The sequence below is a fragment of the Saccopteryx bilineata genome, chromosome 1 (genome assembly GCF_036850765.1).
Source record: "Saccopteryx bilineata isolate mSacBil1 chromosome 1, mSacBil1_pri_phased_curated, whole genome shotgun sequence".
In the NCBI taxonomy this organism is placed as follows: Eukaryota; Metazoa; Chordata; class Mammalia; order Chiroptera; family Emballonuridae; genus Saccopteryx; species Saccopteryx bilineata.
In genome coordinates, this window is record NC_089490.1 from 56,856,842 (window position 1) to 56,882,323 (window position 25,482).

Sequence of the window (25,482 nt, forward strand, 5' to 3'; positions counted from 1 at the left end):
AAAGAGAAAAAACTCATATAAACAAAATCAGAAGAGATTTTAAACAAGATCAGAAAGAGAAGTTATCACAGACATCACAGATATACAAAGGATCATACTAGAGTTCTAAGAAATACTATATGCCATCAAATTCAGTAACCTAGAAAAACGGACCAAGTTCCTAGAAATATATAACCTTCCTAGACTGAATCATGAAGAATTGAAAAATCTAAACAGACTGATTAACAATAAGGAAATTAAAACAACCATCAAAAACCACTAAAAAATAAAATTCCAGGACGATACGGCTTCACTAGTGAATTCTAAAAAAAAAAAAAAAAAAAAAAAAAAAAAAGATTTGATACTTACCTTTCTCAAATTCTTTCAAAAAATTGAAAAAGAAGCAATACTTCTTAATATTTTATGAGGCCAACATAACCCTGATACCAAAACTTGGCAAGGACAACACAAAAAAAGAAAACTATAGACCAATATCTCTGATGAATACTGATGCAGAAATCCTAAACAAAATATTAGCAAATCTGAATACAACAAAACATTAAAAAAATAATATATCACAATCAAGTGGGGTTATTCTAGGAGCACAAGGATGACTCAACATATGCAAACCAATCAATGTAATACACCATGTTATCAAAACGAAGGATAAAAATCATATGACCTTATCAACAGATGCATTGTCTGATCTTAGGGTAACTCTGATTTCTTGCTATTTGTATTTTCCCAATTCTTTATTCTTCGCCTGCCTGTAACATTTTGTCCTCGGTATATTTCTTATATACAGCATAGTCTGTGCTTTGAGAAACTATATGAAAACAATTTTGTTTATAGTTGAGTTACTGTCATTTATATTCATTGGTATGAACAATATATTTGCTCTCAGTTCTGTCATCTTATTATGTTTTAGTTACCATATGTAACACATAAATATAAGCAAGATTTTGAATAAGTAAAAATTTTAGGCCATGGCCAGTTGCTCAGTCGATTAGAGTGTAGTCCAGAAAAAACAAGGTTGCAGGTTTGATCCCCTCAGGGCGCATGCCTGAAGCAACCAATGAACGCACAACTAAGTGGAACAACAAATAAATGCTTCTCTCTTTCTCTCTCTCCCCCCACACCTTCTCCTTCCTCTCTGTATCTCTAAAATCAATCAACAACAAAAAAACAATTTTAATGTCCACAAAAATGGTCATTAACCAGTTTCAATTTCATTTTGGCTCTAAGTGCTTATAACTAACATTTTTTGCTAACTAATCAGACCTGCCACTATTAGTAACAACAATAATGTTCTCACAGTTTCAAGATTATTGCTTTAAAAGATACCTCAATTTGGACATGCAGATGGAAAAACAAAAGGGCCAGTACTGCCAAAGCAAACTGCAGTTCCATATGCAACACTAAGACACATAAAAGGTTACTCTATAATAACTTTCCCAAGTATGTGAATGCACTACTTAAAGAAGTCATAGAGCAGATTTTTTAAAAATCTATGAATTATAATTCATTAATGGATCACAACCAACATTTTTAAAATATTAAAATAGAACAGACACTACTTGAGTGCACTAAACACAGAAAGGGAAAGTATTGTATTATGAAATTTTGTTTTAATTACATAAGTGTACTAGTTTGATAAGGCTGCCATAACAAAGTACCAGACAAGGTGGCTGAAACAAGAGAAATTTGTTTTCTCACAGTTCTGGAGGCCGGCAGTCTGAGATCCAGATGCCAGCAGGGTTACTGACATTCTGAGGCTTCTCTGCACTCCTTAGAGATGCCGGTCTCCCTGTGTCTTCACAGGGTTCTTTCCTCGCTGTGCATGTCCTATCTCCTCTTCTTATAAAGGCACCAGGCATACTGGAAGAGCACCTAGCCTAACGACCTGATTTTTTTAAAAATTAATTTTAATGGGGTGACATTGATAAATCAGGGTACATATGTTCAGAGAAAACATGTCTAGGTTATATTGACATTTGATTATGCTTCATTCCCATCACCCAAAGTCCAATTGTCTTTCATCACCTTCTAACTGGTTTTCTTTGTGCCCTTCCCCTCCCCCAAGCCCCTCCTTCTTCTACCCCCCACCCCACCCCGTAACCCTCACACTCTTGACCTGATTTTAACTTACCTCTTTAAAGACTTTATCTCCAAAAATGGTTACATTCTGAGATACTGGGAAATAAGACTTCAACATCTGACTTCTGGGAGGACACAACTGAACCCATACAAAGTGTTTTGACATGTATTGTGTATATGTGTATGTGTCACAATCAAAAAAGTTTGAGCCCTGGCCGGTTGGCTCAGTGGTAGAGCGTCAGCCTGGCGTGCAGGAGTCCCGGGTTCGATTCTCGGCCAGGGCACACAGGAGAAGCGCCCATCTGCTTCTCCACCCCTCCCCCTCTTCTTCTTCTCTGTCTCTCTCTTCTCCTCCCGTAGCCAGGGCTCCATTGGAGCAAGCTTGGCCGGGGTGCTGAGGACGGCACTATGGCCTCTACCTCAGGCGCTAGAATGGCTCTGGTTGCAATAGAGCAACACCCCAGATGGGCAGAGCATCGCCCCCTGGTGGGCATGCTGGGTGGACCCCGTTCGGGCACATGCAGGAGTCTGTGTGACTGCCTCCCGGTTTCCAACTTCAGAAAAATACCAAAAAAAAAAAAAAGTTTGAAAATATCTTAAAGGACTCTGAATAGACTATTTAAAAGTATTTAACATATTCTAAACCTAGCCCTCATGTAGTGGAGGCTCAGGACTCCTTCAGGATCCAGATCTCAGGTCTTAGCAAGACAGTTTAGAATTTACTCAGAATACAGTCATGAACATTCATATAGCATGCAAGTACTTTTACTGATGTTCTTCCTCAACCATTACCTGTTATAAAGAAAATGATCCTAGTGTTTGAAGTCTAGGGTTTATTAGAACAAAAGTTCTAAATTATTTCCCCATGTTGTTAGAGAACATGAGTCATTATTATATTGACTACCCCAACCAGCAGACTAATTAAAGAGAGTTAAGAACCTAGTGTTTCTCCCTTATCCAGATTCAAAGGCCTGAAGTATCTGAAAACAGTTTAGTTCAGGGGTCTCAAACGCAACTCAGCATGTGGGCCGCAGAGCAAGATCACAGCCATTCGGCGGGCCGCACTAGGTCTACAAAAGGCAACTGTTACGCAACACTTTTCTCACTGCAGTTGAAAACAAAAAAAAATCAGTACAACAAGCACAATCGTACATGCAGTTTACTCAGTGTCAAAAAACGACCAGAAACTGTAGTTCACATCACAACTGCTGTTAACTAAGCTAATATCTAGCTAGGATGCTAGAGAAATGAAAAGTACAAGTAGGCTCCTAGGCTTACTTAATTTTATCCAAAATATTTTGAACTTCGTGGATTAGTCTGCGGGCCGCACAAAATTGTTCGGCGGGCCGCGAGTTTGAGACCCCTGGCTTAGTTGATGGCTAAGTTAGATATCTCTCCAGAACCTGAGGGAAAATACTGGTGTTTAAAATCCTCTAAATTCATTTAAGGCAAAAATCCTTTGTTTTAAAGTATAGGGCCCTAGCTCAGGGATATTGCGCCTTTAGTTCCCAACCACCACCATAAACTGAGTCTACTAATAAAGTGAGATGCAATCTCTTTGGGCCTTGTCTTCAGTTTGTAAAACACACATCTGTGAAACACAATAAAGTAAAGCACAGTAAAACAATATATGCCTGTACTACATTACCTAGTCAAGTTAAAAACAGGTAAAAATTAATGTATAAGCCACAAGATATTTTAAATATTGTAAGAATACAAACAACCATACTTTATATTTAGACCCCATGTCTAAGAAAATGTCTTAATCATTTAAAGTTTAAAACATTCCTGAATTAGTACTTGTAACATAACTGATGTTCAATTATGGACCCATATACTCTCAACAAAGTTTGTTGAGTTGGCTCAATAACATAAATAATGAGATAATAAATAGACCAAATCAGGCAATCTTGAATCTATAGTTCTTCTTATCTACAGGTTTTACTGCGGTTTTAGTTACCCACAGTCAGCAACAGTCTGAAAATACTAAATGGAAAATTCCAGAAATACACAATTCATAAGTTTTAAATTGCGAGCTGTACTGAGTAGTGTGATGAAATCTCACACAGCCTGTTTTGTCTCATCCAGAACCTAAAAAAATCTCTTTGTCAAGCATTTTCACGCTGTATACACTCCCTGCGTATTAGTCATGTACAATAAGTCCCCGAGTGCCAAACATCCGACTTACATACAACTTGTTCTTATGAACAGAGTGCCATAAGGGCCACTGGTAATCAACTGCAGTTAGACATCAGTGAAAATGATTTCACACAGTTACTCGACTTCCATGGCAAAAAACTAACCAATGAAGACCTTATGGAACTAGGGCAGCAGATGATAGCATTTAGGGAAGACAACAGGGACCTAGAAACCCCAGGACTAAAAATGTTTTCTACAAAAGAGTTACCTGATGCTTTTCATCTCACTGAAGCAGGAATGGCAAAGTCAGAGGAAGAAGATCCTGATACAGAGAGGTTCACCAAAGTTTACGGTACAGTTACCGAAGACCTGAGATGCTACAGGGCTGTTTAAAAAGAAAAGCTCTGTACAAACCTCCCTGATGCCTACCTCAAGAAACTGAATTCAGCAGCAGAATCCAACCCTGGCTCTAACACCAGTCCCATCCTCTCCAATAAGTCTATCATCTTCTGCATCATCCAAGATTGTTTAAGGCTGTATTTAAAAATGTTTAAGTATTTCTATGCACAGAAAGATAAAATAAATACTATGTTAAGACAAACATCTATCTAAGTTGCATTTAATAGGTAAATGTACCTGTTTCAACTTACACAGAAGTTCAACCTAAGAACAAACCTACAGAATCTATCCCGTTTGTAACCCAAGGTTTGCCTGTGGTGGCTGTCTTGGTTGCCAGACACTTGTTGGAGGGTCACAGTGCTTTTATTCAGGTAACCCTTATTTTATTTAATAAGGTAACCCTTATTTCACTTATTGAAGTGCGAGACTAGTGATGCTGGCAATTCAGACATGCCAAAGAGACGCTGTAAGTGCTTTCTTTAAGTGAAAAGATATATATGTACAGGAAAAATAAACACATAACAATAGGGTTCAGTACCATCGATCCTGGAATACATCCCCCATAGATAAGGGGACAACATAACCATACCTGGTCGTGTCAATTTTGAAAACCACTGGAAAACAGTCCAAATATTTGTTTGTCAGAGTAACTAATTATTTCCAAAATCAAACAGAATAAAAGCTGATTTCAAACCACTGGAACTTTAAATGTCATGTCTTTGCAATGCACTCATTTTTATTCCAATAACTCTAGCTACCCAGGGCAAACCTCTCCATGTCTCTAACAAGCCATGGTGCTTTCCTACTTCCACCCTTTACAAACTTACAGCAGAAAAGAGAAGCAAAAAGCGTTTCTTTACTTTTTCTTCACAAAGACATTCCTTAACATATACCTCGCGTTCTGTAAAAATGTATAAAATATTACAAAGGTCATGTACTATAAATCAAGCTCACTTATATGAAACTGAGAATAAAATCTAAATTTGTCTCTCCCAGAGAGAAAATATATAGTTTTTACTATAAAATTTATAAATTAGAACACACAATAATGTCATCAAAAATTCAAGAAGGAGCTAAGAATACTAAAAAATCTTGTAAATATCTGTGAAGAGGCAAGATAGAAATCATTTTACAATGAAAATCTAAGTATACTCACAGCAGGAATCTTATTCATTGCTATATCCCCTGCATCCAGAATACTACCTAGTTTATAGCGGGTTCTGAATAAATATTTATTAAATTTAAAAAAGATAAATGAATTAAATTATACATCATTCTATTTTACAAGGAGAGTTACTAAGCTAGTTTTAAAAATCTCATAACTGCTAATCAGAAGAAATGGGACTTGGGCTCATTTTTCTTGACACAAAGTCTTAGAATGTTCATTCCATGACCTCACATTTCCCACACTGGCCCAAAAGTTAGAAGGACATCAGAACACAAAAATAAATAACCTCAAACTTATTCCTCTCTTGCCTGGTCAGGCGGTGGCACAGTGGATAGAGCATTGGACTGAGATGCGGAGGACCCAGGTTCGAGGCCCCGTGGTCACCAGCTTGAGCACGGGCTCATCTGGTTTGAGCAAGGCTCACCAGCTTGAGCCCAGGGTCTCTGGCTTGAGAAAGGTGTCACTCGGTCTGCTATAGCCCCCAGCTAAGGCACATATGAGAGAGCAATCAATGAACAACTAACGTGCCGCAAGGAAGAATTAATGCTTCTCATCTCTCTTCCTTCCTGTCTGTCTGTTCCTATCTGTCCTTCTCTCTGTCGCTGTCAAAAAAAACACAAATAAACAACCTATTCCTTTCTTTAATATTTTTTGTATTCCATATCACCAGTCTCAGTACTCAAATCCAGCTCATATTTCTACTCATTAGAGTACAACATCACTTTGTTTTTCTGTTATCTTATACTACCACTGTCATTTCAACTGCAGCAAAGCAATAGACAGGTTTGGAGGCATATGGCTATACATGTGCATTCCAATGGCCTTCACATCAGTGGGAGTCTAAGTTAAATAATATATCAGTTTCACCTGACTAGGTGGTGGCACAGTGGATCGAGTGTCGACCTGGGACACTGAGGTACCATGTTCAAACCCCTGAGATCGCCAGCTTGAGTGCAGGCTCATCTGGCTTGAACACAAGATCATTGACATAATCCTATAGTTGCTGGCTTGATTGAGCCCAAAGGTCACTGGTGAGCAAGGGTTCACTGGCTCAGCTTGAGCCCCCTGGTCAAGGCATGTATGAGAGGCAATCGATGAACAACTAAAGTGACACAACTATTACGAGTTGATGCTTCTCATCTCTCTCCCTTCCTGTCTCTCTCTTCCAAATAATAATAATATTAGTTTCTCAGATTGCTAACTCCAGAGAACTGTGGTGAGTAAAAATGTCTGATTCATTCTTGTATAGTTTACATTGGAAAAAAACAGGTTTGGCTCTGGCCAATTGACCCAGTGATAGAGCACAGGGCCCAGCATGTGGATGTTCTGGGTTCAATTCCAGGTCAGAGCACACAGGAGAAGCAACCATCTCCTTCTCTACCTCTCCCCCTTCTTTTTCCCTCTCTTCCCCTCTCTCAGCCATGCTCAATTAATTCCAGCGAGCTGGCCCCAGCTGCATGGCACCATGGAGCCTCCACCTCAGCTGTTAAAAATAGTTTGGATGCCAAGCAACAGCCCTAGATGGACAGAGCATCACAGGGTAGAGTGCTTGCCATAGATCCAGTTGGGGTGCATGTGAGAGTCTGTTTCTCTGTCACCCTTCCTCTCACTTAAAAAAGAAAAAAAGAGAGGTTAAATGTACCTTTCTTTCATAGTCAGGAGAATTCTTTCTCTCTTCTTTCTCTACAATTCATTTACTAGGTCTTGACATGCTAGGATACAAACACTTACAAAAGCACTTGCCCAGAAGCTAAGTTTTTAGATTAAAGTTAATAATGCTGACCAAAAGTGACTTTGAGAAAACACTATCACTACTTAAACTGAATCAAACTGACTAAAATACTGAAGAATGATGTCTCTGGAAGGTTTACTTGCAAGTCATGTTATTATTTAATCTTAAAGATATGAAAACCATGTGAGCAAAAGTTAATTGTGATAGAACTTCTATCATTAGAGAAATTAAGCAAACTAATAAACTGAGAAATAAAAATAATTATGATTATTTTTATTGCATATAGAATCTTTAGTGATTTGTGAAACATTGCTATTAGTCACATGAAAATTCCTGAGAATAAAATCTGAGATACATACATCTAAATGAGAAGGTAGCCTTAAAAGCCATAAACATTAAAAATTAAACTAGATTAGATAAGCACATATAATTTAACAGAGGCAAAGATAAACACCCCAAATGCTATGAGGATATCCTATCTGGAATGATATATATTTGAGTATAAGCAAATACTAAGAATCATAAATGAATTATTACCAAAGAAGAAAGATCCTATTTGTCTTAGAGTTTTTTCTTTTTTCTTTTTAATTCAGGTGACATTTCCTGTTAACCTTGATTTTACCAACACTAAGCACCTCCCTAAAGTTATCTAGCAAGGAATTAAAATTTCATCAGATGGTTAGGCTTAAACTAAATTCCAACTTTTCTGACTATATTCCATTACATAACATGATGGTATACAGAATCAGTTAAGCTTAGACTTCAATGTGAATTTACTTTCAAAAAATTACATCAAAGAGGATAATGTCCAAACTACCACATTAAAAGCTACCTGCTGTAAAAAGCTGAGTACTATTTGGAAGACAAAAAGAAATAAAAACATGGCTGTTCATTCATTTATTAAATAAACATTTATTTAATATTCACTGAGCAAAATTCGGTACTATTATGATTCCTGTCCTATGAAAGTCAAAATAAGAAAAATTCAAAGTAGTAAATAGAAAATGATGCCATACAACTGTATACATTAAAACAAACAAACAAACAAACAAGGCAGAGGTGTTAAGTAATGATAACAGGACTAAGAGAAGTAGGAAAGTCTCCCCTAGAGAGATTATTGTTAAATAAGCTAATGACATTTTATTTGTAGAAATTACAGACAGACAAAAAGTAAACTATTAAGTAAGAGTTTCAGCAAATATATTTAAAGTGGAAGGCTGAGTTGTGGGAACTAATGAGATAAATTTAGAGAAGAGGTAAACCTAATTGACAGATTTATTTTACATTCAATATAATAAAAAATAATAACATACTATAAATACTTGGATAACAGAAGAGTAACATAAATAAAATGCTAATTGATTATGGCATTTTTCTCCTACCTAGATGCAGGACAGACCATAATACTAAAAATAAAACTTGCAGTTACTCAAAAGGTAAGGTGATGAAGATCTGTGTGAATATGGCTGAAAAAGTCTTTGTATAGCTAGGTGATAGGCTGGGGTGTTACAGGACAGTAAGAAATAGTAGTGTCTTTTTGGAGCCAAGATTATCATAAAAACCAATAAAAATTCCTGGGCTCATTGAAATTTTAAAGGCCCAGTAGTATTTAATGCAGGGTAGATCAAGAAGGTATAAGAGCTATGGTTTCAATAGTATATGTAAGTACATTGTTATATACTTCCATTCCGCACCACTGAATAAGAAGAATAAAGTTTACTCTGTTAACCTTTCCAAAGTTAGTGCACTGGTTTTTAAATCCAATTTAATACTATTTAATTTTTTTTTTCTACAGTTGGAAACGGGAAGGCAGTCAGACAGACTCCCACATGCACCCGATCGGAATCCACCCGGCATACCCACCAGGGGGCGATGCTCTGCCCATCTGGGGTGTTGCTCTGTGCAACCAGGACCATTCTAGCGCCTGAGGCAGAGGCCATGGAGCTATCCTCAGTGCCTGGGCCAACTTTGCTCTAATGGAGCCTTGGCTACAGTAGGGGAAGAGAGAGACAAAGAGGAAGAAGAGGGGGAGGGGTAGAGAAGCAGATGAGCGCTTCTCCTGTGTGCCCTGGCCGGGAATCGAACCCGGGACTCCTGCACGCCAGGCCGACGCTCTACCACTGAGCCAACTGGCCAGGGCAAAATCCAATTTCATACTATTTAGACAATAAAGTTCAATTACAAATTCAAAAATGTGTTCTTAACATATCAAAGCTACACCTTTCTACTGTTGGTGGAAAATCTCTATAATATCATTATTCTTAAGTAGAAATTGATCCTTATCAATGAACAGAAATCAAAGGGTTTAATACCATAAATTTTTAATGTAAACAGTAATGGCGTAATTACTCTTGCTCAGCAATTGTGCGTTCCATCTACCCATTCAAAACACACAATCTTGCCCCTGACTTGAGGACTTCAAGCAGGTTATACCACTCATTGGTCCTTTTTAAGTGGTGACCGATTATTTGGTCATAGACAGAAGGCAGCTAGCTACACATGGCAGTCACAGATTGTTTCATCACATCAAATGTTACCTTTGTTCAACAAAAAATACACCCGAACCTGTGGAATAATAAAAAGGGGGGAAAAAATCACACTAGCAATTAAATCTATTTTGAAGAAAAAAATAAGTATTTAAAATTTCATAATGCTTAATGACCACAAATTCTAAATAATCATAGATTTGTAAAAGCTGCCTGTCACCACAAAAATGAAAAAGAACTCATACTAACTGTAATTTATTAAATAAAAGAAATCCCAAGCCATTAAAAATGATCAAAAAATCACCAGCAGAGAATTGCTATCAGGATGGCAGAATAGCTAAACATTGTGCTCACTGCCTCCTAAAACATTAAGATCACAACTAAATTATAGAACAACCACCTTTGGGAACCACCTGAAAACTAGCTGAACATAAATAACTCCTATAACTAAGACTATAAAGAAGACACATGGAGACTGGTAGGTGGGGCAGAAGGGTGAAACAGACTGGTCCCACACCCACCTGTGGTTGTTAAGAACTGGGAGCGATATCTTAGCTGCAAAGGTCCCCACTGAGAAGCAAGGGGTTCCAGCCCCATACAGGGTCCCCATCCTTGAGCACCAGTCCTGGGAAGAGGAGTCCCCACAGGAGCTAGCTGTGAAAATCAGCAGGGACTCAGTAAGGGTAATAGGGGGGCTGCTATAGACCCAGATGTCCTCTAAAAGGACGCAAGCTTGGACTCACTTGCTCACAAACACTTGCCCTAAGCTCTAGCTACAGGATAGCAGCTTGACAGACACCAGGGAAATATGGGGAACAGAAGTGTCTGACTTCAGGATGAGGGCTGGAGGGGCAACTCTCTGGGGACTAAACAGCTAGCAGGCTCCACTGTTCCTTTGTTCAGCTCTCCCCACACATAGCTGGCAGGGGCAGGTGAGCACCAAATATGAGTCTCCATTAACCTCCCAACACCTCGCTCACCCACCCAAGTGATTTTCTAAGACCCCCACCCACCCAAGCCAAATGCCAAGGGAACCTCTTTCAAGTGACTGTTCCTCATAAGCTGCAAGGCTTGGCCCACTCTGTGGACTTTCCTAAAATCTCTCGAAGATCCCAAAACCCTAAACAAGTAGAAACTGGCCTCCATGTACCCTGTATCTCTTGCTAAGCAGACCCAAGCCCGGCACTAGTGGAAGTAGGCTTTGCTTTGCAGCATAGCCTCTCACAGGCACCTCCAAGCCCAGCACAGACAGTTACCAACCACAGACCATTCTGTATCTCCTACCAAGTGGCCCTAGGCTGGTCAAAGGCAGTGGCTGACCTGGGCCTGCACTGGAGCCCACCCCAAAAGGCCCTTGAACCAACACACCCCGTGGCTGGCTTCAGCTCTCACCAGAGCACCACCCAATTAGCACCACAAATGACACACCCAAAGGGCGGACTGGACAGACATCAGAGTCCACTAAAGTGAGTTCCACTCCATGGGGTCAGCCACCACAAAACAGCTTATCCACTGTACTCATGGCAAGTCCTCACAGCTAGGCAATCTCAGGGTCAACCCCACTGATGTGCTCAACTACAACAGGAGGGCATGCACAACCACACAAGGGACACCACTGAAGCCCCCAGCTCAAATGTCCAGAAAGTCTGCAGCACTGGGTCCCACAGGACAACTACTCTATAAGGCCACCCTCCCAACACTGAGAGACATAGAGATCTACCTAATATGTGGAAACAAACACAGGGAAGCTGCCAAAATGAAGAAACAAAGAAACATGCCCCAAATGAAAGAACAGAACAAAACTCCAGAAAAACTAAACAAAAGGAGGCAAGCAATTTACCAGATGCAGAGTTCAAAACACTGGTTATAAGGATGTTAAATTAACGAAGGGGAAAATGAGATGAACTTACAAAGAAAGAGAAATCATAAAACAGAACCACTCATAAATGAAGAACACAATAACTGAAATAAAGAACACACTACATGGACTCAATTGCAGATTAGAGAAAGTAGAGAATTAAATCAGCAATTGGGAAGACAAGGTAGCAGAAAATATCCAATTGGAATAGCAAAAACTAAAAAAATATGTAAAAATATAAGACTGGTTTAAGAAACCTCTGTGACAACCTCAAGTGCAACAACATTCATATCACAAAGGTATTAGCAGGGGAGGGGAGAGAGCAAGGGATTGAAAACCTATTTGAAGAAATAATGACAGAAAACTTACCAGCCCTGGTGAAGGAAACAGACATACAAGTCCAGGAAGCACAGAGAATCCAAAACAAGATGAACCCAAAGAGGCCCACACCAACACACATCATAATTAAAATGCCAAAGGTTAAAGACAAAGAGAGAATCTTAAAAGCAACAAGAAAAAAGCAGTTAGTTACCTACAAAAAAGCTCTCAAAAGTCTGTCAGCTGATTTCTCAACACAAATTTTGCAGACCACAAGGGATTGACAAGAAATATTTAAAGTGATAAAAAGCAAGGATTTATAAACAAGATTACTCAACCTAGCAAGGCTATCATTTAGAATCAAAGGATAAATAAAGAGATTCCCAGAGAAGAAAGAGCTAAGTTCATCACCAACAAGCCAGTATTACAAAAAATGTTAAAGGGTCTTCTTTAAGAAGAAAAAAACGATTAAAAATATGAATAAGCCTGACCAGGCGGTGGCTCAGTGGATAGAGCGTTGGACTGGGATGCCGAGAACCCAGGTTCGAGACCCCGAGGTTGCCAGCTTGAGCGCAGGCTCATCTGGCTTGAGCAAAATAAAAAAAAAAAAATGCTCACCAGCTTAGACCCAAGGTCGCTGGCTCAAGCAAGGGATTACTCGGTCTGCTGAAGGCCTGCGGTCAAGGCACATAAGAGAAAGCAATCAATGAACAACTAAGGTGTCGCAATGAAAAACTAATGATTGATGCTTCTCATCTCTTTCTCCGTTCCTGCCTGTCCCTATCTATCACTCTCTCTGACTCTCTCTCTGTCCCTGTAAAATAAAAAAATAGCCCTGGCCGGTTGGCTCAGTGGTAGAGCATCAGCCTCGCGTGCGGAAGTCCCGGGTTCGATTCCAGCCAGGGCACACAGGAGAAGCGCCCATCTGCTTCTCCACCCTTCCCCATCTCCTTCCTCTCTGTCTCTCTCTTCCCCTCCCGTAGCCGAGGCTCCATTGGAGCAAAAGATGGCCCGGGCGCTGGGGATGGCTCCTTGGCCTCTGCCCCAGGCGCTAGAGTGGCTCTGGTCGCAACAGAGCGAAGCCCCGGATGGGCAGAGCATCACCCCCTGGTGGGCGTGCCGGGTGGATCCCGGTCGGGCGCGTGCAGGAGTCTGTCTGACTGCCTCCCCATTTTCAGCTTAAGAAAAAATACAAAAAGAAAAAAAAAGAAAAAATATATGAATAATAAAATAACATAACTCTATATGTACCAATAATTATCATACTTTAAATGTAAATGAACTAAATGCTCCAATCAAAAGACTTATGGTGGCAGAATGGAGAAGAAAACAAGACCCATATACATGCTGCCTACAAGAGACCACACCTCAGAGTGAAAGACACAGAGACTGAAATTAAAGAAATGGAAAAAGATATTTCATGCAAAAATAAATGAAAATAAAAAAAGCGGGGGTAGCAATACTTATATCAGATGAAAAGGACTTTAAAACAAAGGCTAAACAAAAGACAAAAAAGGACATTTCATATATAATAGCCAAGATATGGTATCAATCTAAGTGTCTATCAATAGATGATTGGATAAAGAAGATATGGTATGTATATACAATGGAATATTACTCAGCTATAAAAAAGAATAAAATTTTACCATTTGTGCTAGCATGGATGGACCTCAAGTTTATTATGCTAAGTAAAATAACTCAGCCAGAGAAAGACAAATACCATATAATTTCACTTATATGTAGAATCTAAGAAACAAAATAAACAGTCCAAACAGAAACAAACTCAGATACAGAGAAGAAACTGATGGTTTACAGATGGGAGGGATTTTGGGAAGGTCAGGTGAATAAACAAGGTGAAGGGATTAAGAAATACAAATTGGCAATTGCAAAACAATCATGGCGGTATAAAGTACAGCATAGGGAATACCGTCAATAATATTATAATAACTATGTATGGCGCCACGTGTATACTAGACTTATTAAGGGAGATCACTTTCTAAGTTATTTAAATGCCTGATCACTAGGTTATACACCTGAAACTAATATAGAATGCCACCTATAATTGAAAATATATATTTACATATTCATAAATAAACAAACAAAAGTCACCTGCAACATGGTTGGAGGGTGGGGGTGGTAAGGTTCAATTCTTAATGAAAAAGAAACAACCAAAATCACTAAACAAATCTCTGTACTGACTGATGCATTTTCCATGTACTAAATAAAAAGGAAATGTCAAAAGCATACACATATACAAAAGGAACAATCCTGGCTATAAAATAAGTGTGACTGCTTAGTATCTAGATAAGCAAAATTATAAATTCTGAGGTGTTTTTCATCTGAGAGGTCTTAGGAGTTTATACTACATTACTTGTGAAGAAAAATAAAATGCTACCAGTATCTGCAAAAGGGACTCTAAACAGAGTGCACACGGAATTCCTCTTTTAATTAAAAAAAAAAAAATCTTAATTTCTAGAAGGCCAGATTCAGCAAGTAGAAATGCCTTTATCCACAGTTCCACGTCTAGGGCCCGGCTTTTTGATCAGGCCACCCAGTGTGCAAGGCAGAAACCACCGACCACGCATTCCCAGATTTGTAACTGTGTCACTGCAGAAACCAAAAGGCCTTGACTTCCAGGTGGCTGATCCACGGCTGGACCAGTAGGGCCACTTCTCTCCTGGCAGCCTCCAAGCATCGCCACGACGAGTCAAACCAGTAAGTGGAGGGTGGCAGGCACCAGCAGGCTGACCTACCTGCCTACCTGCTTGCTTGCTACCTTCACAAAAACTCGATGCGCACACCTTTTCCAATAACACTTTCTTCAGCTTGGCTGTTGCTTGGGAGAAGAGAAGCCACAAGTATTACAAACAAGTTACATCTTCTCTTGTCCCAAAATGGGATGCCGAACTGCGTAGGCACCAGCACCACCCCCGCATCACACATGTGGCCACAGCCCCGGGTGGGTGGCCCCGTTCATTCCGCCGGCACCGAGGGCGCCCCGATGGCCTCGGCTGGGCCAGTCGGCGGGCACGGGCCAGGAGGCGAGGCGGAGGGGCGACTCCCAGTTGAGGGCACTGGCAGGAGGTGCTCCGAACCGCGGGGCTGCCAGGTGGGCGGGCGGGCTTACCTTGTTGAGGTGGGGGTTCCGCATCACTGTGCAGCCGCGCTGGTGGGTGTGGCGGCGGCGGGGCGCGGCGGGCTCCATGGCGGCCGAGCGGGCAGCCGGGCGGGCGGCGGGGTCGGGCCGGAGCGAGGGGCACGCGCGCTGCAAGCGGTGGGTGCTGCTGGGAGCCCGGCGCGGACTGGGGCGGCGGCAGCAGCGTAGGGGAAGGGGAAGGGCCCGGGGCCGGTGGTAGGCGTGGGTGGCGAGAAGGGGTGGACGCGCCGGGAGGAGTCGGCGTGAAGCCGGTGTCCCCAGCAGAACAGCCTGAGAATCGCTGAGTCATGTCAGGAGATCGTCCCAGCTGGCGAGGGAACCAGAGCGAGACAGAGGCCAGGATGGCGCTGCGGGTGCCCGGGTGCCCGAGGGAGGGGAGTCGGTCCCCTGCCCTTGTAGTCTCCCCCCGCCCAACACCATCACGCTTATAATACAGCTGTACTACCCATCTCCGCGTGGGACGTGCGTGTCGAAGTGTTGTGCACTGAAAGCTTTCCTTATCCCAGAGACCCACGTGAGGAGTAAGGCCGGGTTTCCCCGGCCCGGCCCCCTGGCCACCCGGGCGCCGTCACCCCCAACAGAGGAGGCCAGAACCGCAGGGAGGTGCAAGAATTCCGCTGCTGGGGCCCGGGAGGGACACAGGCTTGTTTGCATGCAACAGTGACTGACGAATGAGACTCAGACTTCATTTCTCCCTTACAGTTAGGCTCTTTCAAATCGCCCTATTCACAGTCCTGGACGCCAGCCATGGCTGGGAGCAAGACGCAGGAAGAAACCAACCTTGACCCAGAAAGCCCAGGGCCAAGTGGAGCTGGGAGAAAGGCAAGAGAGGAGGGTGCAGGCGACACCGCACAAATCTCTGTAGATTACCCGTGAGATTACACATTTTATAAATGTGTGTTAAAATGCTGATGTGTTAGGACCCAATCAACAGTCACATTTATCCTGTATGTAATTTTCGTAAATTCTAGAAGCCAGGCTGTTTAAAAACCTGTCTCTGAATAATAATGAGTAACTCAATCTTTAAGACCTTCAGTTTCTTCTTTGGTAAAAAGAAAAAGTCAGAATAAATTATTTTACAGCACCAAAATTCTGTTTTTATTGATACTTAGACCTAAAGTTTCAAGGAATGAAAAACAGATCGGAGCCAAAAGAAGTGTCTGACGTAACAACAAACACCAAAGATTTCTGTGCCCCCGTTTCTTTTTCAGTTAAATAGAAATCCTGGTTTCCGCCCTATTCATCTCTACCTAATGCTATAAAAGAGAGTGTTTAGGATTATTTGTTGGTTTTATATATCCACAAACTAGACACGCATCCAACCAGTATCTTTATTTCTAATTATGTTATTTTCCTTATCAGGATGACTTGTTAACAGTAATTGTTTTCTGGCCATACTTATATCAGGAATCTTCTTAGGCCTAGTCTCTGAATTATCTACAATCAGTTGTTAAAGAACTCTTTATTGGCATCGCAGAGTTCTTTTAAAACATTCATTGTGTTCAAATAACACTTTTCACTGTCAGTTTTATAAGCCATAAATAATTAACCTTAAAACATCTGAGAAGAAGGTATACTTTACAAAAGTCACTCTCTTAAATTAACTGAGGCACATTACAATTAGAATGCTTTAACTGAGACAAAAACAGTTTAACAACAGGCCTGGCAACCAAACAGAAGATAGTGAAGGCCAAACAAAAATGTTAGTACAACAAAACCTTATTATAAAGCAGCTCTTATTACATAAATTTAGGTATATTACTAGTCTATTCCTGTTTCTGTGATGTAATATCAACATATAGGAAAGCTGATGTAAATATAGGGAGTAGCAAAAAGAGTCTGTGGGCTCTTCCTCCAAGCCGTCATTACAAAGGGATTACAAGATCCTGCCAGTGCAGGTAAACTTTACATCCCTCTTCCCTATGTTTACTTCTCTTACGGAAAGAATTCCAGTCATTTTGAGTGATAACAGTAAAAGGCCTAGCCAGGGGAACTATAAGTTCCAAGAACTTATTTTTTCACATAAATGTTAGCCAGAATATGCAATATTTCAGTCCTTTTAAATAGTTTGTAAGGTTAGGTTTTATTGCCCAAAATAAAAGGAGGAAACAAACACGTAAAAAAAATCTTGTTTTAAATATTCTTGGAAGGAACTATAGTTGCACACAATCGGTAATGCTAATAATGAGTGTGGTTCACAAACAAAGGGACTAGAAACCTGTAGGTTTCTGTTACACAGGTGAGAATATTAAACTTAAAGTCAAAGCAAATGTTTGATTAAATACAATCAAGTCAAAATCAAATAGTTATCGTCAAAGTATGTTTAAGTTCTAATCATACTAGAATATGACTGTAGTACTCTGATCTAATGCCATGGAGATATCAGGTACAGGCATATACCTCAGAGGTATTACAGGTTCAAGTCCAAATACGGCAAGTATTGCAATAAATCAAGCCATAATCTTTTGCTGGTGGAGGATCTTCCCTTTGTAAAAAACAAAAAAAAATAAAAATAAAAAATCCACAACATCAATGAAAGTGAAGCACAATAAAGCTAAGTGCAAGAAAATGAGATACACCTATACAGAAAATTCAGGAAATACTTAATAGCACGTACAGCATTGCAAATGTTTTACCTTTCTGAGAAAAAAAGATAATCTAATAGAAAAAAATATATAGTAAATGATGGTTTGTATCATTTAATAAATGATCCTATATTTCTTCACACAAAAAACATATATTACTATGTAAAATAAATTCAGTTTTTTTTTAATTGAAAATCTCAACATGCCTGGTTCTTGTGTTTCTGTATTAAATAAAGACCTTTGACCTTTTATGTAATTTGAGAATTCCACTGTTATTAGAGAGAAGAAAGTTTACCAGGGTGGCCCACTCTCAAAGGTCAAATGTGGGACCTTACAAGTTGAATGAGTGCTAACACAGGGGAGGCAAAACCTTATACTACCCATTTTAGGATTCCAGCTGGGACTCTACCCAGAAGACATTAACAAAATAATAAGAGTTTATTAACACATACAGTGCACAATCACACAGGAGATAACCAATAGGGAGCCTGACTGAAAAAGCAATAGTTTACAACTGCTACTTACAGAGCATCTTTAACAAAGAAATATACATCTGTTGAGAACTGATGGGACAAAGGAAAGCAGTTTTAGATTTTCAAGGGCGGTGAACTATGGGAAGGTAAATATATGGGAACAAACAAATGGAGTAAGATTTGTTTGCAGGTTCCTCTGGTCCTCAAAGATATTTATTTTGGGTTACATATCCTTGTTTCCTTTAGCTATATGCCTGGCTCTAAGGATGAACTATTATGCTACTATTGGTATTTGAATATTATAGCACTAGGTGAAATCCATATGAGTCATTTCACTAGAATATTTTAGAGATGTACCCTTATCTTATTCTATTTTTTCAGCAAAATTTATACAAAAGCTTTATCCTCTAAGACTCTAAAAATCTATAGGCTGCAGTTTTTTAAGAAAGCAACATTAGTCTTTATTAACACTTAAAAGCATTATCCCTATTAGTAGGACTAATAAATACCATCTCATTCTTATTATGTATTACAATCATTATGTATAAATATATATGAATACGTGTATTATAAAAATACAGAAACTGCTTGGTGACTAAGTAATTTTGGAATAAATTCACAGAGTAAGTCACAGCATATATAAGTCATTTATATCTTAACTGCTCATTTATACCTGAATAAATTTTTATTAAGCATACTAATAATTTTCAAACTTTCAAATCTGATCGCATTATCTTATTTTCCTGAATTACAGTTGGGAAAAAGAAGCTAGCTGTTTCATTTATTTAATGCTACTATCTGCTGGATAATATTTGATAATACATGTATAGAAAACTAAAAGACCACAGGTGTCCCACAAGGAGACATTTATTTAGTCTGTGTCATTGGTGTGTATTTACAAAACAGTTTAGCACTATAAACATTAGAAGTCTAAACATGAGGCACTGGGAAAAGTTTATACTCTACTACAATGATGCTAGTGTACTTCTATACAGGGCTGTTAGTGATGGCAATCAAGTGGAGATAAGAGTTTATCAATTAATTTCTTGATAGCCATCATTTCCTGTTGATATGAACTATGCTTTCATAGGTTTTAAAGGTTACATTGGCTGGGTCTGCCAACGTTTTTAGCTTTTTGACAGTAAGAGAACCAATCATTAAGGGAATCAAAGGTCGCAATATCCATGGCACTGTAGAATAGAAATATCTCTATTACTGCCAATGATAGGAACCTATAGATTCAAAAGCAGTAACTGAGTCCAGGGAAGCTTGTTAGTTTCTGCTGTGATAAAATTTCTCCCTGAGAAAATAATTCTGCTTAAATAAATACTGTTCTTTGCTCTTCCAAAGCTTTTATATTTTCTGCTGCTTATTTAATTCCAGGTTCATCTTCCTGCGAATCTTGTGAAAGCCTAATACTATCAAACTGAAAAGACATAAACACATTCACATTTAATGTAATAGACACAAGAAGGTAAATATATTGGATATATGAATATCTGATATCTGCAAAGTGTTCTGCCCTTCTGTTAGATAAGACAAAGGTTCAAGATCCATCCAGTTCTAAATGTTATCACTAAATGTTGTTCTTGCTAAATGTTTAAATGTAGAACAGTATTTTGCAGACCAGCTGTAAACAGGATGAGCTTGACAAGAACCAAACCAGATCAATGTAGCCAACTGGGAAGAAGAAATCAATGCATAATTGACCAAATGGTATTTATAGCAATGGCTAAACCTCCCTTCAGGGAGACAGAGTTTTGGGTATGAATCCCGTCTCCTTTACTTGCTACAGGTATATAAACTACCTTGGGAGAACCACATCTTGTCCTTGAATAAAACACCCTGAGGGGAAACCCCTTGAGTTTGGTAACACATCCATGACCTGTAGCTCCCTATCCAGGGAGAAAAATCACTGCACCAGTGTGGCCTTTTTGGTGGGAAGCAGAGTGGACATGTCATTGCTGGGTGGGAAGCGGAAAGGGGAGCAGCGCCTAGGGAGCACAATTTAAAGATCAAGGATCTAGACCAGGGGTCCCCAAACTACGGCCCGTGGGCCACATGCGGCCCCCTGAGGCCATTTATCCGGCCCCCACCGCACTTCCGGAAGGGGCACCTCTTTCATTGGTGGTCAGTGAGAGGAGCATAGTTCCCATTGAAATACTGGTCAGTTTGTTGATTTAAATTTACTTGGTCTTTATTTTAAATATTGTATTTGTTCCCGTTTTGTTTTGTTTGTTTGTTTTTTACTACTTTAAAATAAGATATGTGCAGTGTGCATAGGGATTTATTCATAGGTTTTGTTTTTTTTTTCTTTTTCATTTTTCTGAAGCTGGAAACAGGGAGAGACAGTCAGACAGACTCCCGCATGCGCCCGACCGGGATCCACCCGGCACGCCCACCATGGGGTGACGCTCTGCCCACCAGGGGGCGATGCTCTGCCCATCCTGGGCATCACCATGTTGCGACCAGAGCTACTCTAGCGCCTGAGGCAGAGGCCACAGAGCCATCCCCAGCGCCCGGGCCATCTTTGCTCCAATGGAGCCTTGGCTGCGGGAGGGGAAGAGAGAGACAGAGAGGAAAGCGCGGCGGAGGGGTGGAGAAGCAAATGGGCGCTTCTCCTGTGTGCCCTGGCTGGGAATCGAACCCAGGTCCTCCGCACACTAGGCCGACGCTCTACCGCTGAGCCAACCGGCCAGGGCCGTAGTTTTTTTTTTTATAGTCCGGCCCTCCAACGGTCTGAGGGACAGTGAACTGGCCCCCTGTGTAAAAAGTTTGGGGACCCCTGATCTAGACCAATGGTTTTCCATCTTTATCCCATAATAGAATAACTGGAGAGCTTTAAAAATCACTCTTGACTGGGCCAAGACTGGTTGCCTTACTTGGTCTGGGTTGCAGCTTTAGCACCAGGACATTTTGCCCAAGGTCCCCAGATGATTCTAATTTTCAACCAAAGGTGAGATCCACCGGTCTAGAATAATGGGTCTCAAACTTTTTGCTTACATAAGAATCAGTTGGAGGGCTTTTAAAACCAGCCCCCCACCCCAAGTCCCTGATTCAGTAAGTCTAGGTGCAGCTCATCAATATCCATTGCTAACAAGATTCCAGGTGATGCTGATGGTCAAGTTACCATATTTTAAGAACTAGTCTACAGCAACAACCATTAAACAGAAATATGTGAGCCATATATGTAATTTAAAGTTTTCTAGGTAGCCACAATTTTTTAAAAAATAAAAAGAAACTGGTGAAATTTATTTTTAAAATATTTTTTATTTAACCTAATATATCCAAAATATTATGCCAATATGTTGTCAATATAAAAATTACTAATGAGATGTTTTACTTCCTTTTCTCCAACTGGGTTTTTGAAATCTAGTGTGTATTTTACACTTATAGCACATCTCAATTTGAACACTAAATTTTTTATCAGAAATATTTGTTCTGTACTTAGATTTTATAAAACTTACAGTTGAAATAATACCCAATTGGATACAATTAGGATTCATATACCCAAATTATTGCAAAAACACTTAAAATTTTTCCAATAAGGCCCTGGCTGGTTGGCTCAGCGGTAGAGCATCGGCCTAGCGTGCGGAGGACCTGGGTTCGATTCCCAGCCAGAGCACACAGGAGAAGCACTCATTTGCTTCTCCACCGCTGCCCCCCCTCCTTCCTCTCTGTCTCTCTCTTCCCCTCCCGCAGCCAAGGCTCCATTGGAGCAAAGATGGCCCGGGCACTGGGGATGGCTCTGTGGCCTCTGCCTCAGGCGCTAGAGTGGCTCTGGTCGCAACATGGCGACGCCCAGGATGGGCAGAGCATCGCCCCCTGGTGGGCAGAGCGTCGCCCCTGGTGGGCGTGCTGGGTGGATCCCGGTCGGGCGCATGCGGGAGTCTGTCTGACTGTCTCTCCCTGTTTCCAGCTTCAGAAAAAAAATTTTTTTCCAATACGTTAGTTGAATATCCATTTCATATTTAAATTAAAATAAAAATATTAAATTGAGTACTTTATTTATGTTGGCCATATTTCAAGTGCTTAATAGCTATGTATGACCAGCTAGTGGCTATAAAATTAGCACAAATCTAACCAAGACATTTGGGTCCTTAATTAAATTTTTTAAGTGATTGATGGCCAAATATACATATTTATAATTTTTATGATATCCTCATAGGAATTGTTACACTACTTTCATAGTAATTCAAGTTATACTACCTTATTAGACTTTCACTTATATAGCTATTTATAACTATAAATGTTATGCAACAAATTGATTTCCTTTACAATGCACTACTTCTTTTCTTAGTCAACCTACTTGTTTCATTCTCTAAACTATTTTATTAAAAGTTCACAAAGTCCTAGTTCATAACATGGCATATAGAATAAAACTCTAAAATAGTAAGACTGCATTTAAATAACAGACATCTGGAATTCAAACGTCCAAATAACTATTGCTTTTCAAAAGATTTAGATTGAGAAAATTTGCACATATTCCTAACATTGCTGCCATTATTTGAAATGTGTGGGGTTTTTTTTCCCAATTCCTTGGAATTATTTCTTTTTTCATTCTAAGCACTGTAGCAAAATTGTCTGAGAATATTATCTTAGTTTCATATCCACGAGTACCAGGGAATAGGACTTTAATATCTGTTGGAAAGGCACAACTCAATACATAACAGATATGAAGTGTGGAATCAGATTGGCCAGGTTTACATCTCATGCTACCACACTCTAACTCTGTGTCTTTGGAAAATTTAATCTCTCAAGGCCTCATTACTCACCTGAAAAATGAGGATAAATATAGAACCTGACTTTTAGAGTAGTTATGGGGGGGGGATTTAAATAAGATAATATGTGTGTATTTATTTATTTAATAAAAGTTAATTGATCACCTACTGCATGCCAGACACCTGATCTAGGCACTAGAAGAACAGTATTGAAAAATACAAAGTCTTTGGCTTCTGGGAATTACGTTCTACTAAAACAATAAACAAGCTATACTCATATATCATATCATACTATACAATTGAGGGTGAACAGTTTGCCACCCCAAAGTATTCTTTGGGATATTATTTTAAGCTAGTTATTTTTAAGAAACAAAAGGCTCAGAAGAAACTTTGACCTTCCCCTTAATTGCTTAATAGGAATTTAGATATAGAACCTGTTCTAGGAAGGGAGATAGCAACATATTACATAACTATAGTTTAATATAAACTAGTGTGTGATAGGGAATTGGGCAAAGCCCATTTAGTTCTCTCTGTGTCTCACTGTTAAAGATGTCCCAGAAAACATTTATTTACCAAACTTTTGCTTTTCTATTGCTTTCTTGCCCTTTGAAGTCCCAAAGCACAACCCCATTTTTAGCTCAAAATGGTGCATAAGTCTCAGCTGCCCAATGCATCTTTGGGCCCCATATTCTTATGGAACACTCACGTTTATTCAAAATAAATTTAGTACTTTCTCCTGTTAATGTGTCCTATAATAATTGGATTCTTTGTCGAGCCAGAAGAACTTAGAAAAGGAAAAGGAAAATAATTTTTCTCCCTCACACAACACAAAGTATTTAGAATAGTGCCTGTCACATCGGAAGCACTTAACAGATTTTATCCCTTTCCTTCAAAATCTAGTTCAGCATCATCTTGTAAAGGTATTCTTTATTCCTTCACTTGGTTATTTATTTAAAATATTTTTTGAACATTTACCATATGCTCCACCTCAGGCTTAGCACTAGTATACAGACATAGGCTTACGAAGAGAAACAGCCAATATACAGAAGGTAATTACAAAATGTGAAGTGTGAGAGAAATTATTGAGCACTTCAGCAATAAATAACATGAAGATTGTTTTAAAATATTTATAATGTTTTTTAATTTTCCCCCTAATACTTGGGATACTTTTCATTTAACTATTTGAAAATATCTCTGAATGATAGAAGTATTTTTTCAGATGTAACTACAGATAGCTTCAGTAAAGACCTCACTTACATGTTTATAGCAGATTTTTTTCCCCCCACTGGGAATATTCCCAGGAAGATTCCATCAACTCCGAAGCTGAAAGCACTCATTTAGACAAGCAATAGCTACTGTCCTTGTCAAAGGGGCATTAAAAAGTGGTTTAGAATCTAGACTCTGGAACCAGTTTTTCTGGGCTCCTGTTCCAGCTTTACCATCTCCAATTTGTTTTAGGAGGTTACTAACTTAGGCTAGTAACAAGGAGCAAATCACTGAAAAAAACGACATATTACAAAGCAAAAGCATTTGAGACTATTGGGACCATGAAGTGATTTAGTTGTAGTAAGAATACCATATTAAAAGTAATAGTGGACACTGAATACTGAAAGGATAGAGAATTTTTTTAATTTGGAAAAACATGCTCTGAAACTATTGATAGTTTGTTTCATTTTATAGTTCTGTAATGTTTGAAGTTATTATAGAGAGTATAAATTCTTTTATATTCAGGAAAAAAAACCCTAAAGTTTGGAATATACCCAGAGAAGATGTGTATAATTAATTAAAGTAATAAATTGTAAAATTTTAGGAATCTCATCTTTTTTCCTTTTGTTACAAAGTTAATCTGAGCTGACAATTTGGCATTATACCTCATTACCTTCCTCCAGCTTGGATAGCTCAAAATCTCGGAGTGCTTGCCAGCGGTCACCGAAGCCAACCACATAATGCAACGCTGAGACTGGGAGAGTAAATTTCATAATCCCTCCATCTGCCAAACACCTGTGTGGATCCACCCTCCTCTCCTTACTTTGGAAAGCTGGACTAAAAACAAACCAAAAAAGAATAATATCTAAAGATAAAACTTAAATTTAAAAACTTTGTAGAAATTTAACCATTTTCATAACAATTTAATTGAATTTACCATTTAACCCTAACTCACCTAAAGAATAGATTTTCATAATTGAGTTAATAAATAATTGATTTTCAAATATAACATGAGAAAAGAAATTCTGTAAATAAAGTAATTCTGTAAATGATAAGCTTTTTACTCCTCAGTCTCTGCTACATATTATTAAAAATTAGATGTTATAGTTAGAGAAAATACATATCAAAAATGATTTTTTTCAAGTAAAATTTTTCAATCATGAA

The 25,482-nt window shown here is 39.2% G+C and overlaps 1 protein-coding gene and 1 pseudogene across 1 annotated transcript in view; both read right to left on the reverse strand.

The window, feature by feature from the left end:
* ME1 (malic enzyme 1) overlaps positions 1-15,824 on the reverse strand; it is a 194,634-nt gene extending 178,810 nt beyond the window's left edge. Inside the window, exon 1 of the mRNA XM_066254140.1 lies at positions 15,304-15,824. Within this exon, the coding sequence (XP_066110237.1) occupies positions 15,304-15,381 (78 nt within the window). The 5' untranslated portion in view covers positions 15,382-15,824. The remainder of the gene's footprint in view (positions 1-15,303) is intronic.
* Positions 15,825-19,391: 3,567 nt separating this feature from the next.
* Positions 19,392-25,091, reverse strand: LOC136319223 (acyl-protein thioesterase 1-like; annotated as a pseudogene).
* Positions 25,092-25,482: the final 391 nt, after the last annotated feature.